A 17064-nucleotide genomic window follows, 5' to 3' on the forward strand; every position below is an offset into this window, starting at 1 on the left:
GAGCAAGGAAGGGGCAGAGAGAGAATTCTAATCAGGCTCTGCACTGTCAGCACGAGCCCAATGTAGGGCTCAAATTCACGAACTGTGAGATCATGACCTGAACCAAAATCAAGAGTCAGATGCTTAACTGACAGTCACCTAGGCACCCCTAGACCCACATGTGTTTTATGATAAAAGTGGCAATGCAGAGCTATGGGAAAGGACAATCTTTTCAATAAAAGATACCAGATATCAGGGTGGGAGGAGAGTGGTTCATGACCCTGAACCTCACATTGTACACAAAATCAGTTCCAGATGGATTGTAGATCTAAATGTGTAAAGTAATATAATAAACATACAGAAAATAACAATATCTCTATGATTTTAGGGTAACCAAACATTTTTTTCAAATGATTATTTTTGACAGGTCGGGGGGAGAAAGAGTTTAGAACACAAGCGGGTGAGGGGCAGAGAGAAAGACAGAATCTGAAGCAGGCTCCAGTCTGAGCTATTAGTGCAGAGCCTGACAACGGGGCTTGAACGCACGAACTGTGAGATCATGACCTGAGCCAAAGTTAGATGCTTAACCAACTGAGCCACCCAGTTGCCTCTACAAACATTCTTAAACTAATACAAAAATCAATAACTATAAGAGAAAAGATTAATAAATTGGAACCTTAAAATTAAGACTTATCTGTTTATCAGGGCACCTGGCTGGCTCGGTCAGTAGAGTATGCAACTCTTGATCTCGGGGTCATGATGAGTTCAAGCCCCATGTTGGGGGTAGAGTGTATCTTTTTTTTAATATTTTTAAGAGGGAGTGTGAGCAAGGGTAGAGAGAGAGAGGAAGACAGAGGATCCCAAGCATGCTCTGAACTGATGAGGGGCTGGAACTCACAAACCGTGAGATCATGACCAGCTGTGCCACCTAGGCGCTCTCCTCTGCCCCTCCTCTGCTCGCACTCTGTCTCTCAAAAACAAATTAAAATGTTAAAAAATTTAAGAAAAGAAATATTGACACATGCAACAATTTGAATGAATTTCCCAAACAAAATAAGGAGCCAAAGAAAAGAATACATAGCGTATCATTCCATCATGTAAAGTGCAAAAAATCAGGCAAAGCTAATCTATGGTATTAGAAGTTGGCATGGAAATCCCTCTTGGACAGGAAAAGGGGAGTGACTGAGAAGGGACACAGGAAGCTCCAGGGAATATTCTGGTAATGTGCTGTTTCTTGCCCTGGGTGATTGTTAAATGGGTGTGTTGACTTTGTGACAATTTTCTTACAAGTTGTACATGTTTTGAATACATGTTCTTCAACAGAAAGTTAATTTTAAAAACCTCCTACTACCCCACGACCCATCAATTGCACTACTAGGTATTTATCCAAGGGATACAGGTGTGCTATTTTGAAGGGACACATGCACCCCAATGTTTATAGCAGCGCTATAGATGGCTATAAACAGCAGCGCTATAAATTTTTTTTAAGTTTTATTTATTTTTTTGAGAGAGAGGGAGAGAGAGAGAGTGAGAGCAGGGGAGGGACAGAATGGGAGAGACAGAATCCAAAGACAGTCTCCAGGCTCTGAGCTAGCTGTCAGCACAGAGCCCGACGCGGGGCTCAAACCCATGAACCATGAGCTCATGACCTGAGCCGAAGCCGGTTGTTTAACCAACTGAGCCACCCAGGCGCCCTAAGAGCAGTGCTATAAATAGCCAAAGAATTGAAAGAGCCCAAATGTCTATTGAAGATGAATGGATAAAGAAGATGTAGTATATGTATATTACTTCATTACTATATTACATACTATATACTATATAATACTATATATTATATTACTCCAGTAATATATATAATGAAGTATTACTTGGCAATCAAAAAGAATGAAATCTTGTCATTTGCAACAATATGGATAGAACTAGAGGGTATTAGGCTAAGCAAAAGTAGACAGAGAAAGGCAAATATGACTTCACTCATATGTCGAATTTAAGATACGAAACATGAACATAAGGGAAGGGAAGCAAAAAATGGAAAAACGGAGGGGGACAAAACATAAGAGACTCTTAAATACAGAGGACAAACTGAGGATTGCTAGAGGGGCTGGGAGGGGGGATGGGGTAAATGGGTAAAGGGCATTAAGGAAGACACTTGTTGGGATGAGCACTGGGTGTTACAGGGGATGAATCCCTGGAATCCACTCCTAAGATCATGGTTGCACTATATGCTAACTTGGATATAAATTTTAAAATAAATAAATGAATAAATATAAAAAATAAAAAGATATGCAAACTGCCAAAAAACAAAATAACAGTCCACCAAAAACCTCCTTGGGGCACTTGGCTGCTTCAGTCCATTAAGCAGCTGACTCTTTAATTTCAGCTCAGGTCATGATCTCAGGTCATGAGATCAAGCCCTACTTCGGGCTCCAGGCTAGGCATGGAGCCTGCTTAAGATTCTTTCTCTCTCCCTCTACCCACCCCCTCAAATAAATAAAGAAATTATTTCTTTTTTAAATACAGAAGTGAAAAATCCACTTGGGGCACCTGGCTGGCTCAGTCAGAAAAGAGCATGAGACTTTTGATTTTAGGGTCATGAGTTCAAGCCCCATGTTGGGTGTAGAGAGTCTAAAAAAGAATAAATAAACAGAGCAAAATTAAAAAACACAAAAACACAAAAACCTCTAAGATTTGGGGCCTATATCAAAGAATGGAGCTGTTATTTACTGGAATGGTTAAAACAGTGAAGGAGCAGATTCAAGGGGGGATTAGGACTACAGTTTGGGACTTGCTAAGTCCAGGGTGCCTGTTACAGACAGTGGCAAGTAGGAGATTCACTATACAATTTAGTTTAATTATTTTTTTTAATGTTTATTTTTGAGAGAGAGCATGAGCTGGGGTGGGGGAGAAACAGAGGATCCAAAGTGGGCCCCCCACTGACAACAGCAAGCCCAACTCAGGGCTCGAACTCACAAACCATGAGACCATGAGTGAGCCAAAGTCAGACGCTCAACTAAGCCACTCAGGCACCCCTACAAGTTAGTTTAGGGGCGAGGCTTGGCCTGGACATATGGATTGGGGAGTCACCACTGTGTAGATAGTATGTAAAGCCTTGGGATGAGATGAGATTAGTGAAGGAATGAGCGTAGGCAGCAGAGAGAAGAGGTTCAGGGATTGCACTTGGGGCTGTGTGTGGTCTGGGTTGTGACAGGACTAAATGACACAGCTCATGCTAGCATCAGGCATCGTACTTGGTGAATGTACTACCTGGTGTTACTTGCTTAGAAAGCCCCCTCCTAGGTATTTCTTTTTCCTTGTTATTTTTTCTTCTGATTTTAATGTTACTTTCCAGGTGATTACTAAAATGATACATAAAATGATATGGATATCATTTTTTTTTAATTTTTTTATGTTCTTTATTTATTTTTGAGAGACAGAGAGAGAGACAGTGGGAACAGGGGAAGGTCAGAGAGAGATACAGAATCCGAAGCAGCCTCCAGGCTCTGAGCTAGCTGTAGCACAGAGCCCGATGCAGGGCTCAAACCCACGAACTGTGAGATCATGACCTGAGCCGAAGCTGGATGCTTAACCAACTAAGCCACCCAGGCGCCCCTGGATATCATTTATTTAATCCATGAGTTAACCCTGTGAAGGGAGCTACTGCCCTCTGTTTTATCAAATGAGGAAGGGGTGCCTGGGTGCTGCCCCTCCCATGCTCATGCTCTGTTGCTCTCTGTCTCTCAATAATAAATAAACATTAAAAAAACAAAAACAAAAAACGAGGAAACTGAGGAATGTGGGAGGGAAGGAACTTGCCCAAGTCAGAAGCAGGACTGGAAGCCAGACTTCCCAGACTCCACACTCCTGCTCTTTTCACTCCTTCCTGCTGACCTTCAGGAAAGGGGGACCTGGCTGGCTGCAGTGGGACCCATCTAGAAGTTGGTCCTGGCTAGCCCTGGTGTCAGGGACAGTGGCTGGCCTGAGGAAATGACCAGAGCAACCTGAGAAACAGCAGTCAGAAAGAAAACAGGCAGAGGCCTTGTTGAAAGGGGCTTGAGGGATGCTGGAGAGGAGCAAGGGGCCAGGATGTAGGGGTGAAAGGAGAGGGCTGATGCAACAGCATCTGCACTGAAGCCAGTGGACCCTAATAGTTCCAGGCCCCCATCCCAGAGCCTGGAACCAGCCTCGGGAAGGGAGAGCAGAAAGTATAGTGCCTTTGGTTTAAGCCCTTAAAGGCCTGCTCAGGCTGTCCCTCCTTACCCCAGGGCTACCATGGAGCCAGGATGGGCAGGAGAGGGCTCAGTATGTAGTCCAGGCTCCTGGAGGACACAGGTGATGCTGTTCCCTACATCCTTGTGCTCATGACTCCAGCCTTGGATATGAGGAGCACAGCGCCCACCCCCCTTCTCTGCTATTCCTAGTTCCTGGGCCTGAGGACCCAGCACAGAGGGGGTTAAGGGCCCTGAAACCTTTGCCAGGCAGTGAGGGGTGGGGGGCATGGGGAACTGTCATGAGGAGCCTTGTCTGGCCTGATAATCCAGGCTGCCTATCTCTTCCACAGCAGCTGTGAGGCAGACAGGTTGTCCTGGCAGGGAGGGAGGGAAGTAAGGGCCTGCCTGATGGCGGGAAGGATCTGAGGAGCGAGCAACACCCACCCAGTCTCCCTGGTGATCCTTTCCCATTCAACAGCTGCCTTCATGACTATGCCTGCAGCCTGGAGGTCATAGTCTGAGTCTGGATGTGGGGGTTCCCACTGACCCATAGAATAGGAAGTGGGAGCTGATGAACAGACCTAGGGAGGTGTTGATTGGAAGGTTTCTATTTCTGACTCGACATGTGCCTGGGCAGGTGCACAGGGGTGCACTATTGTGTGCATCCGTAAAGATATCTGAATGAGTGCCCGTGCCCATGGGTACTTTGGGTAAAGCTCACTGCAAAGCCATAAGAGAAGGAAACTGCTTGAGCCCCTACTATATGCGAGCCAGGTTCTACTTAGAAATGCCCACCTCTCCCATCACATTTCATCTGTACAACAACCAGGAAAAGAAGACATTCCAAGCCCATGTATCTGATAAGGAATTCAAGGCTCTGAGAGCAGGGCCAGGGCCCAGATGCACCAACCTAGCAGGTAGTGATGGAGTCCAGAGTCTGACAAATCCAGAGCTGCGCTTTTCCCTTTTGGCTCTGAGCCCATCCTGGGCAGCTGATCTGGAAGAAAAGCAACAGGTTCTGGTTCAAACCGAGGATGATGTGTGACTTCAGGGCATGTGAGCCCCCATGCAGAGGCCTGGCCCACAAGCCGCAGGAGTCAGAAGAGAGAGGATTATTGGTGGGCTGGAGCTACTGCGGAAGAGGCTTACAAAGGGGTTGCACATGGGGGGCTTGGCTAGTTCAGTTGGTAGAGCCATGTGACTCTTGAGTTCAAGCCCCACACTGGGTGTAGAACTTATTTAAAAAAAAAAAAAAAAAACCTTTTTAAAAGGGTTGGGGCCTGGAGAGGTGGAAGAATCTGAGGAAGGGGAAGCAAGGAGGGAACCCCCCCCATCACACAGGGCCTTCCTACATGTTCTTTCTCTGCATCTTCCCAAGGCTCTTGTGAGGTAGGTATTATTGTCATCCCTATTTTACTTCATTTTATTTTTAACATTTATTTATTTGGGGAGAGAGTGTGTGGGTGAGGGAGAAAGGCAGAAAGAGGTAGACAGGCAGAAGATCTGAAGCAGGCTCTGCTCTGACAGCAGAGAGCCTGATGTGGGGCTCAAACTCACGAACTGTGAGATCATGAGCTGAGCTGAAGTTGGAGGCTTAACTGACTAAGTCACAGAGGGGCCCCAGTCATCCCCATTTTAGAGATGAGGAGATCAAGAGAGATGAAGCAATATGCCAGAATGACATTACTAGTAAGTGGCAAACTAAGGCCTGATTCCGTTGCCTTTGAAACTCAAAAAAGGGGGCGCCTGGGTGGCTCAGTCGGTTAAGCATCCAACTTCAGCTCAGGTCATGATCTCACAGTTCGTGGGTTCGAGCCTCGCATCAGGCTCTGTGCTGACAGCTCGGGACCTGGAGCCTGCTTCGGATTCTGTGTCTCCCTCCCTCTCTGACCCTCCCCTGCTCGCGCTATCTCTCTCTGTCTCTCAAAAATAAATTTAAAACATTTAAAAAAATAAAAAAAAGAAACTCAAAATGGCCCCACAGACACTGACAAAAAATAAACCTCATTTGTAGCAAGTTTGTGCACAGAGTATGGGGTCTAGAGTCTAGAGAGCAGAGTTGTAGTCCTGCCTTATTTCCCAATTTTCTGTATCACTAGGACCAAGGGCTCAGTTGGTTAAGCGTCCACCTCTTGATTTGGTCAGATCATGATCTCACAGTTAATGAATTCAAGCCCTGCACTGGGCCCCAAGCTGATAGGGTGGAGCCTGCTTGGGATATTCTCTCTCTCTCTCTCAAAATAAACTTAAGAAAAAAGTAATTTTACTAGCTGAATCTACTTTTTTTAGTATATGTGTTGCATATATGTGTATATGTCTCTGTATATATGGGCATTACATATGTGTGCTGTGCACGTGTGTGTCTGTATATCTGTGAGTTTCTGATGCTGCCTTCCTGTTCTTCTTAGGGTCATGGGTTTCCAGATGCTGAGAGGCAGAGGAACCCTGAGGCTTTGGGGGTGACTTTCTCCCCTTCTCTTGGCCTCGGTTTCCTCTCCTACATACATGGATTATTTGAATCCCATGATTTTGAAGGATTCTTGCGGATCCAACCATTCTTAACTTTGCTGTTCACCATATGGTTTAAGGACTTCATCCAAAGAAGGTCAGAATAAGAGTCGAGGGCTTGGCACTACTGTGGCAGGGACTGAAATTAAACAGAAGGCAGCTACGGTCCCAGACCCGTCCACATCGGCCTCAGGAGAGCCATGGAGCTCATGATTTGAAGCAGAAGCTCTTAGAATGCAAGGCCACGTCCACCACCTGGATTGCGTCCTCTCTGTGACTTGCAGAGAGGAGGCAGAGGGATGGAAGGGCAGCCATCCAGGAGACAGCTCTGGGCGGGAAGTGTCCTCAGGTCCTACTGTGGCCCCTGAAGGCTCCTGATAAGCGCAGGCCTCCACCCTGATAGCTCCAAGTCTGCTTATCAGGGTCCCCAGACTACCCCACCCAGGCTCAGACTCTGTTCCAGCCCACACCCTGATGACAGCACCCTCCACCCAGCCAAAACCACAGGATCTGTCTCTTCTACTTCCAGGACCCTGGTTTCTGCCCATGGTCACCTTTGGTCTTAGGACTAAGCAGAAACTAGGCAGAAGCCGAGGCAACAAGTGGTGTAATTCTTGGCCTTGGTGCATGAAGCCTTATTGTCTGTGGGGTCTCTGAGTAGAGGTGCCATGGCAGGAAGAGTCACAGGACAGGAAAAGGGACGAGGAGCAGACACAGATAATTTCTCACCTGCAGAGTGCGAGGGTTTGTAAGGTTTCCTTGGCCATATTTCTCAACTCTTACAGCTTGACGAGCTATGTGTTACCACCGAAGGTCAGAGAAGTGGCACTTTGCCTCTAGTTACACAGCTGGTGAGTAGGACAGAGGAAAGGAGAGGAAGTGGACACTGGTTCCACAGGTGCCAGTTCGGATCTGAGTGTCTGAGATGAGCACTCACATGATCCTTGTAAGCACCATGAGATAAGTGTGCACCGCTCCCGTTTTACACACGTGGAAACTGAAGCTGAGAACACTCTGTCTGGAGTCACAGAGCTTGATGCAGTGGACTCGAGACTGTCACTCAGGGCCTGTTACTTCTTTTCCTTTTTAAGTTTATTTATTTGAGAGACAGAGAAAGAGAGAGGCAGAGAGGAAGACTGACTCCACTGTCAGCATGGAGTCCAAGTCGGGACTCAGACCCAAGAACCATCAGATCATGACCTGAGCCAAAACCAAGAGCTGGATGCTTAACTGACCGAGCCACCCAGGTGCCCCTGGGCCTCTTACTTCTAAACCTGAGCTCTCTCAAGGGCCTCGAGCAGCTTTTAGGAATATTCCATAAAGGTCACCTGGATGGCTCAGTAGAGCGTGTGACTTGTGATCTTGGGGTTGTAAGTTCGAGCCCTATGCTAGGTGTAGAAATTACTTAAAAAAAAAAAAAAAGAATGTTCCATGAACCTTGAGATGTTTACCCACCCCTGCTATTGTTCATTACCTGCAGCCTTCAGTGAGCCCCGGTGGGGAGGAGGGGAGATGGGAATTAGCTTCTTCAGTCCCTTTTGGGGGCAGCACTGGCCTCATGCTAAGAGCTTTGCTAGTGGCCGGTCACCCAGTGCGCAGCTCTGGACCGAGGACTGTGGTCTGAGAGGTCTGAGAGGGGAAGACTTGCCTGGGAGCAACAGCTTTGTCTGCCAGTCTCCCCAGGCCAGAGGTGCTCTCCTCCCCCACGTCGCGCTGAGCTTAGATCCATGTCAGACACATGCCATGTTTCTTAGCCGCTGCTGCTCCGTGGTGGAGATACACTGGCGAACAAACCAGGCTCTTGGGATCATTTGCTAATGCAAATAACCACACAAATAAATAAGCCTATAACAGGGAGATTTAACTAGCCAGGGAAGACATCCCTGCAGAGGGGATACTTACTGATGAAGAGGGAATAGGAGTTCACTAGACAAGAAAGGAGGGAAGATTGGGCCAAACAGAGGGAAGAGCAGGGAGCCTGGCTGTCTCCAATGGTGGAGCAGTGGTATTCCTGATTTGGGGGCTGTAAGTTTGAGTCCCATGGTAGGTACAGAGATTACTTTTTTTTTAATTTTTTAAAATGTTTTTATTTATTTTTGATAGAGAGAGACAGAGCATGAGAGGGGGAGGGGCAGAGAGAGAAGGAGACACAGAACCAGAAGTAGGCTCCAGGCTCTGAGCTAGCTGTCAGCACAGAGCCCGACGCGGGGCTCGAACCCACAAACGTGAGATCTGACCTGAGCCGAAGTCAGAGGCTTAACCGACTGAGCCACCCAGGCGCCCCGAGATTACTTTTAAAAAATAAAATATTGGGGCACCTGGGTGGCTCAGTCAGTTAAGTGTATGACTCTTGATCTTGGCTCAGCTCAACATCTCATGGTTCGTGAGATTGAGCCCCATGTTGGGCTCCACACTGATACCACGGAGCCTGCTTGGGATTCTTTGGCTCTCTCTCTCTACCCCCACCCCTGAAGATAAATAAACTTAAATCTTTTTTTTTTTTTTGAGAGAGAGAGAGAGCATGAGTGAGGGAGGGGCAGAGGGGGACAGAGGATTGGAAGCAGGGTCTGCATTGACAGACTGACAGCAGCAAGTCTGACGTGGGACTCAAACTCATGAACCATGAGATTATGACTTGAGCAGAAGCTGGACACTCAACTAGTTGAGCTACTCAGGTGCCCCTAAAAAGAAATTAAAAAAAACAAACAAACAACAGAGGGAAGGGCATGTGCCAATGTTCTGTTGACAGCAGGAAGCAGAATGCCTCCAAGGAACTATAGGGTTTGGTCTCTTCTCTGACACCCTATCCTGGCCTCATCTGGCCCTGCAGAGGAGGTGGGTAACTGCATCCCAGCGCACACACCAGACTGTCTAGGATGGGAGACGGAAGGGAGCAGGGAAGCAGATATGTCCCCCAGAATGGGAGTCTAAAATAACAGAGACCCTCCTTGAGGGAAGAGTCTCTCCCCCAGTAGTCTTGCCTTCCCCAGAGGCAGAGAACTGAAAACTGCCAGGCTCTCACTGTTAAGTGCCTTGAGCTCTGAACAGGCCCCTACCCATTCTCTCTCTTTAAAAATTCTTTTTTTTAAGTTTATTTATTTTGAGAGAGACAGAGTGAGCGAGGGAGGAATAGAGAGGGGGACAGCAGATCTGAAGTGGGCTCCGCAATGACAGCAGAGAGCCCAATATGGGGCTCAAACTCGAGAACCTCAAGACCATGACCTGAGCTGAAGTCAGATGCTCAACCAACTGAGCCACCCAGGTGCCCTGGCCCCTACCCATTCTTATGCTGGCTCTTAGAAGAGCTTGGAATTCATCTGCCCTCAAATCACCAGCAGAGGACTCCCCCCTCCTCACCCAGGGGAGCTTGCCATGGTAGAGGTGGGCAAGAGGTCTGACTGCCTAGGCCTAGTCTCCTTGGGCTCAGCATAAACATAGGCAGGGGCCTGGGAACTTAAATTTAAGCCAGAGCTTGCCCCCAAGAAAGCAGAGATCCAGCTGTCAGGACCCTCCCTGCTTTACAGAGGCTCAACTAACATTCCCACAACCACCACTGCCATGGTCAACAACAACCTCCAGCAGGGATGGGATGAGTTTGTTCTTCCTCTGCCTAGGCCCAGCAGATAGAGGACCAACTTCACTGAGGACAGGAGCAAAGAGCAGATCCTAAGCTTAGCAAGGTCCATAAAACAGGATATGAGAAAGGGCCTAATAGGGAGAAGGATAGAGACCCTTCTTCCAAGGGGTCCAGCAGTAAAAGGGTTAAGAGGCAGGGCTCTCTAGAACCCGGTGAAAGTGCCCCACCCAGGGGAGGGGCCAGTGGATTAAAAGGCAAGCAGCTCAAGTGGGAGGCAAGGACAGGGCCTCCCTCCCTCTAAAGGCCTCCCTGCAGTTCCAGCTCCAGGTAAGTGCCCTCTCCTGGGCCTGCTTGTTGGTCTGATCAGAGGGAACCTTCTGGCGCATTATATGATCTCTGGCTTGTTTAATTCTGGTGCTGGGTCCCCAAGGAGGTCTCAACAGACCTGAGCTTTACAGGTTCTCTAGGCCAGTCCCCCTGCCTACCTAACTTGGGCCACCCTTGACCACAGAACCAAGGGGCTGCTGGCTCAGTAGCTATGGAGCAGGGAGGGGGGAGATCTGTGTGTTCAGACGGACCTATCCTGCCCTGCCCCCAGCCCCTGGCTCTCCCTGCCACAGTGCCCTATGCCTGCTGCAGGACCCTGGCTGGGATATCATCATATACTGTAAGTTTGTGATGAGATACTACAGTATAGATGATGTACTAGTCCGGGTACCCCCAGCTCCGGAGCCAGACGAGGAGGGCAGGGGACGCCGCAAACCCATGGGGCTCGCTGCGCAGCCTATCACAGCCTGCTGACCGCCAAGACACTTGGGAATGGCGAGGAAACCGTTACCATTACTGAGTTTAGTAATGGTAACGGTTATCTTGCTGCGCCCAGAAAACGTGCCAAGAAGAGAGCACAGGACCCTGGAGCAGACCACCGGAACGCTGGAAGGGTGGGAGACTCCAGCTCAGACAACCGGGTCGGGGGGAGGGATGGGTTTTCTCTTTCCTATTCTAAAGAAATAAAGATGAGAACCAGCATGCTTGTCTTTTAATTTATTGGAATTCAAGACGAGGGAGAGGGATGGGGCTCAGGGCAGTATCTCACTTAAGTCCTTACACATGGTTTCGTGGTAGAGGAATTGAGGGGACAGGAAAAAGACCTCTCTGCTAACAAGCGGCACCTCAGGGAGAAACTCTGGTTTCATTCCCAGCTCGAAGCAGTGTGGCATTGTTCCCACCAAAGAACCAACTTCTAGACCTAAGCAGCTGGGGCCCCAGGCACAGGAACTACCTGAGAACTGAGCTAAGGCTGGTTCCTTCCTCCAGTGGGGAAAATGGCTAGGCAGGGGCTGTGCAGACTCAAGCAAGGTCAAGTCAGTTATCAGTCAGGCAGCATGCCCCTCGCCAGTCCCTGCAGGCCCTGAGCAGGGGCCATTCTGGTCAGCGGCTCCTGCCAGCATCTTTGGCTGGGATGCCTTGGAAGAGGCAGCAGAGAGTCCTCATTTGAGAAGCTTCACAGAGAGGCGGAGCCGAACATCGCAGAGGAAGATGTCCATGAGGTCGCGGCCAACCTCCTGGGCAATCTGGGAGATCAAGTGCCCCTTTGGACCAATCAGGATCTTCTGAGGGTGGAGTAAAAGAGAGGGCCATGAGGCTGCTCTCAGGGCTCCCAAGCACTGGAGGAAGAACCCCTGCTTAATAGAGCCCTGTCCCTTCTCCAAGCCTAATCCAGCTTACCACATGGGATTCTTTGGGCACCAGAAGCTTCTGTTCGATCACCAGCTCCCCGCTTGGACCTTCCTCCCACACCACTGTCCTCTGCACAGGGAGACATCATGATTAGTCAGACAGGTGTATACCCCTACCTCTCTGGGCCCCAGATATCCTGTTCTGAGCATGTGGCTGGTGAAGAGTGCCCCCAGACCCCTTCATTGTGCCTGCACCTGCTGCACATTGTAGGGTATCTCCTGGGGCAGGTGCTCTAGTAGCTTCTCTCGGATGGTGTTGGCACAGATTTCCTCAGGTGTCTGGCTGGTGAGGACTCTGCTATGGAACTCCCAGGGTCCTGGCCGGGCCTGTGCCAGCAGGTATTGCTATGGGTAGAGAGAGCGTAGGTGGGCAGCTCAGTCCCAACCAAGACCTTCCTACCTTCTCACTCTTACTTCTGGGCGGAACTCTGAGGTTTGTCTTCACATGGCAGAAATCAAGGGACAGGCTATGGCCAAGGCTAACTGACCTTTAGTGTTTTCACATCTTCCTGGCTTAGGGCTGACAACATGAAGATCTCCTGGAAGTGGGGCCAGCCAACCTTCTGAGAATCTCCCACAGACTGTATGTCTGGGCCCTTAGCTGGTGGGCCTGGGCAACGAGTGCTGGCCTGTGAGCGAACAGCCTCCCTCATCTTGAGCTTCTTGCCGTTGACCACACCTCCAGTGAGGGCTGCTGTGAGCTCCAGGAGAACGGATTTCTGCTTCAGGCAATCTACCTGTGCATGGGGGATGGGCAGAGTGTGTGTAGTCAGTGAGATGGGCACCCTGGAAGAAAGCAGACCCCTCCTTCAGGTAGGTGGTATTCACCTTGTTCATGACAAGGATGCTAGGGACTTGGGAGAACTGGGTCAGGCACTGGAGCACTTGGGGGCTGAGCTGGTTCCGAGTCCACTTGTCTGAGACATCCACAAGAACCACAACTGGAAGTTGGCAGGGTGGGAAGGACAAAGATATGACGACTCTTTCTCCACCCCCCGAAAACATCCATGATATGGGCTCTGGTCGACCCCCATCCCCCAAACTACCAGGAATGAGAGAGGCCACGACCATGTAAATTGGGCTTCAGATTCCCATCATGAGTCTAACCCATATCGGCAGACTCCATGCTCTTCCACGGATCTTCCAACAAAGAAAGCTCCAGATGGTGCCTGAGGGACAGACAAACATAGGTTAGGAAGGGTTTTATGACTGATAGACTCCTGATGAGGAAGAGAAGGAGGTTTTCCACCCCCTATGATAGAATCTCCCCACCGTCTCCTCACCACCTTCCTTCCCCTCTACATACCCGTTTCCACAGCTATTACCTTTTCTGTTTAACAGGGCTGATGAGACCAGGTGTATCAAGTAGAATCTAAAATCAGGAAAGAGAGATGCATGCCCAGCCCCCCGATGGAACACTTAGGACTGGCAAGTGAGAGAAAGGCCATCCTTGATGTCAGGAGCCTCCCCCCACTCTTGGTCAAGCTGATTTTAGATTTTTACCCTCCCCCTTTGTTTTAGTTCTGGATGGGATCCAAGAGAAAAATGATGGCTGTGAATATATGGAAGATTAGGAAGGAGTGAAGAGGGAACGAGACTTTTCTGACCAGATGCCAGAGGTGAAGGCAGAGTGAGAACTGCATGAGGCCTAATGAAAGGAGAGCTTCTTCCCTCAGAGCAGTGAATCTAAACATCATTTTCTTCATGTCTAACTGTAAGGGAGACCCTCTTAGGTTCTCCTTGTGTCCTGTTTGCTGGACTTCCTATGCAGGTACCCACCACCTGGGCCTCTTTCTCTGTGATGACCCCCAGAGCTTGGCAGCGAGTGGTGTGCACCTTCTTGGAAACAGGGAACACCTGCGAGAAACAAAGAAGTCCCAAGTGAAATCCCAAATCCCTCCAGAACAACCCATAAAGAAACATAAAAGAGAGAGATGAAAAAGGGGTTAAAGATTGAGCATACTTTTCGGCCCAGCAGCTGGTTGGAGAGTGTTGACTTCCCTGCATTCGGAGCACCCAGGAGGACCACTCGTAGGACCCGGGGGTTCTCGGGCATATCAGGATGATGGACCAAGAGGAGATCCTGTTCATCTGCATGTGGGAGTAGAAGGGGAGTGAGAGGTAATGCAATCTGGATCCCCTCGGGTACTCAGTCCTACCCGCCCACAAAGGAAGTAGGGAATACAAGATTAGTGTATTGGGACCTGGCTTTGAGATTTAGTTTTTCTGTTAATTTGTTTACATAACTTTACCAAATTCTTTGTCTTCTCTAAGCCCCTTAGTTTTCTCATATGTAAAACGGAGATAATATTAAGAATACCTACTTATAACCTTCTCTTGAAGGGGCACCTGGGTGGCTCAGTCAAGCACCTGGCTCTTGGTTTCAGTTCATAATCTCATGGTTCGAGTTCAAGCCCATGTCAGGCTTTACACTGAGAAGCCTGCTTGGGATTCTCTCTCTCCTCTTTGTCCCTCCCCTGCTTGCTCGCTCTCTCAAAATAAATGAACCTTAAAAAAAAAAAAAAACTTTGGGGCACCTGGGTGGCTCAGTCAGTTAAGCATCTGACTCTTGATTCTGGCTCAGATTTGTGAGTTCGAGATCAGCATCAGGCTCTGCACTGACAGAACGGAGCCTGCTTGGGATTCTCTATCTCTGTCTCTCTACCCCTCCCCTGTTCACTCTCTCTCTCTCAAAATAAATAAATAAACTTAAAAAAATAGCCTCCTTTTGACAATTGGTAATTGTGTAAAAACAATCAGCAGAATGCCTGGCACTTAATAGTCAACTACTGTGTGGAACTGTACTATGTAGTTGTGTCTGGTAAGTAAATGTATGTACATGTATGAAAGTACATCTAGATCAGATAAAGCTAGAAACCCCTCCAGCTCTGACAGTCTCATCCCACTAAGGGTGTTATGAAGGCTCTGCAAGTTTTCTCAGTATTTCTGAGTATGAGTTCCCTATGCATTACAATTACTAGTTTTTGTATCCAGACTCCCCACCAGATTGTAATCTATGTTACTCGAAGATCAAAGAGTGCTATTTCCTGGGTGTAACTCAGTCTCTTGACAAGTAGATGGGGGCACTAATCGCATCGAGTTTGCTTCCCAAATCCGGGCAGAGAGCCACAATTGTGCCTTGCCCGTGGCCCTTCAACCTTCTACTTCTCTGGTTGTGACTCTCTGGCTCCTAAAATTGTGGAATGTGGTATCTCTCTCCTGTGAGATCCTTCACGGCTCGCCTCTCTTTGGGGCCTCAAGATCGTTTCGCATAATAGAGGACCAAAGTCTCCAGAGACTGAGGAATTTCCCTGACCTGGAACTTTCAATGCTAAAACCGTGACAGTCCGGGACAAGCTGTCTGGGCCCTTTACCTCTGTGCATGGACACGGCGGGAGGGTGAGAAGTCAAGGAACTGCCTGGCTGAGAGAGTCCGAGGAAGCGATCCAAGGCTGAGCTCTGGCCATAACGGCGAGAGGCCGAGGCCAGACGGGGACCAGAGAAGGCGGCGCCCGCGAAACACGACACGCATCTCTGCTGAGAGTCCAAGGGCGAAGAGAGCCCGGTCACCCACCCCGTCGCGGCGTGTAGGCCCAACTGCCGGACCCCGAACACCACCCGAAAGAACATAGCAGCACGCCAGCCCGGGGCAGCCATTACAGCCGCAAGGCACTCCGGGAACTGACGAGGGCTGCATCTATGATTGGGTAGAGCAGTTGCGAGCCGGAACGAACTAGATTGGCCTAGAGGGCGGAGCTTCACGGGATGTTGGAGGTGGGATGAAGTAGAAACTGCTTTGGAGACTGACCCAGGCTAAGGAAAAGGAAACGTGTATTTAGAGTTTGTGTAAACATGATGATGGTTTTGCATTCCTATACACAGCCTGTTTTCCTCTTCTCCTGCCAAAGTTTTGTAAAAGCCCTTCTAGCCCTGCCTCCTGAGAGACTACATCTCCCATGAGGCAAAGAGGCAGAAATCTTTCTTAGCTCAAAACTTATTGTTGCTGGAGAAACTGACGCATCTAAGTAGGAAAGGTCGTGGGAGCCGGAGCGGCCGCTGTTAGGCTGTTCCCGTAAGGGGCTTTTTAGTTTTCTCTAGCCTCAGGCTTGCAGGATCCTCTCCCAGTGCCACCCCGGGCTTGGCCTAGCGGTCGGCAGCGTCCTACCCAAGGAGTAGTCAGTCCGTGGGTACATGTTTCTGAGGAGCAGCAGACGCGATTTCCCTTCTGTAACCTCCATTGCTATCTCATCTCAGAGACCATTCCTTTCTGGAGGAAAACCAGAGGATCTGTAAAAGGAGAAGCTGTTTAGTCATCTAGAGTCCCCCAGACCAGATTGCTTTAGCGGCTTGCGGAATTTGATATATCCGAGAGAGAGAGAGAGAGAGAGAGAGAGAGAGAGAGAGAGAAAGAGAGAGAGAAAGAGAGAGAGGAGAGGTGTTCCGGGATTGGAGGAATGGGGAGTTATTTAGCATATTCTATGTTCAGGCCATGTCTAGGTGCTGGGGATACATGAATGAAGAAAATGGACAAAAGTCGTCTCTTATAATATGATTTGTGTCCTGGGGCCCATGGTGGGAGGGTGGTGAGGGAGGGGGAGAGAGAGAGGGAAAGAGAGAGAGAGAGAGGGAGAGAGAGATTTTTTTTAGTGACCTTACAGAAACAGTTTAGTGTCCTGGACTAGGTGAAAACCTAAATGGAGTGGATTTAAGAGAGAGTGAGAGGTGGGGGCTCCTGGCTGGCTCAGTAAGTAGAGTATGTGGCTCTTGATCTCAGGCTTGTGAATTTGAACCCCAGGTTGGGTTGGGCCATAGAGTTTTATTTTCTTTTAAGTGTATGTTTGTTTGTTTGTTTGTTTATTTATTATTTTTCAGAGAGAGAGTGCAAGCAAGCAAGAGTAGGGGAGGGGTGGGGAGCGGGGAGAAAATCCCAAGCAGGCTCCACATTGTCAGTGCAGATCCTGATGCAGTGCTCGAACTCACAAATTGTGAGATCATGACCTAAGCTGAAAGCAAGACTGCTGATTCCTAGTCATTGCTTAACTGGCTGAGCCAC

At 48.9% G+C, this 17064-nt stretch overlaps 1 protein-coding gene and 1 long non-coding RNA gene across 3 annotated transcripts; one reads left to right on the forward strand and one right to left on the reverse strand.

Annotated features, from left to right (window-relative positions):
- Window positions 1–10469: 10469 nt before the first annotated feature.
- LOC115281907 lies at window positions 10470–11299 on the forward strand. The gene is made up of 2 exons (XR_003904453.1): window positions 10470–10599; window positions 11156–11299. It is a non-coding gene; the product is annotated as an uncharacterized LOC115281907 (long non-coding RNA).
- A 2-nt stretch (window positions 11300–11301) lies between these two features.
- Window positions 11302–15701, reverse strand: ERAL1 (Era like 12S mitochondrial rRNA chaperone 1). 2 transcript variants are annotated; one of them, XM_029927605.1, is made up of 10 exons: window positions 15386–15701; window positions 13975–14102; window positions 13791–13868; window positions 13337–13383; window positions 13119–13180; window positions 12840–12952; window positions 12500–12748; window positions 12207–12356; window positions 12001–12081; window positions 11302–11885 (listed from the first exon to the last, which is right to left on the reverse strand). In XM_029927605.1, exons 1-10 carry the CDS (start codon window positions 15666–15668, stop codon window positions 11763–11765), a joined length of 1314 nt encoding a protein of 437 aa, XP_029783465.1. In that variant the 5' UTR covers window positions 15669–15701; the 3' UTR covers window positions 11302–11762. The 2 variants fall into 2 exon arrangements, with proteins under 2 accessions (XP_029783465.1, XP_029783466.1); XM_029927606.1 differs by lacking the exon at window positions 12207–12356.
- Between the last annotated feature and the right edge of the window lie 1363 nt (window positions 15702–17064).

The sequence above is a fragment of the Suricata suricatta genome, chromosome 17 (assembly GCF_006229205.1).
Source record: "Suricata suricatta isolate VVHF042 chromosome 17, meerkat_22Aug2017_6uvM2_HiC, whole genome shotgun sequence".
Lineage (NCBI taxonomy): Eukaryota > Metazoa > Chordata > Mammalia > Carnivora > Herpestidae > Suricata > Suricata suricatta.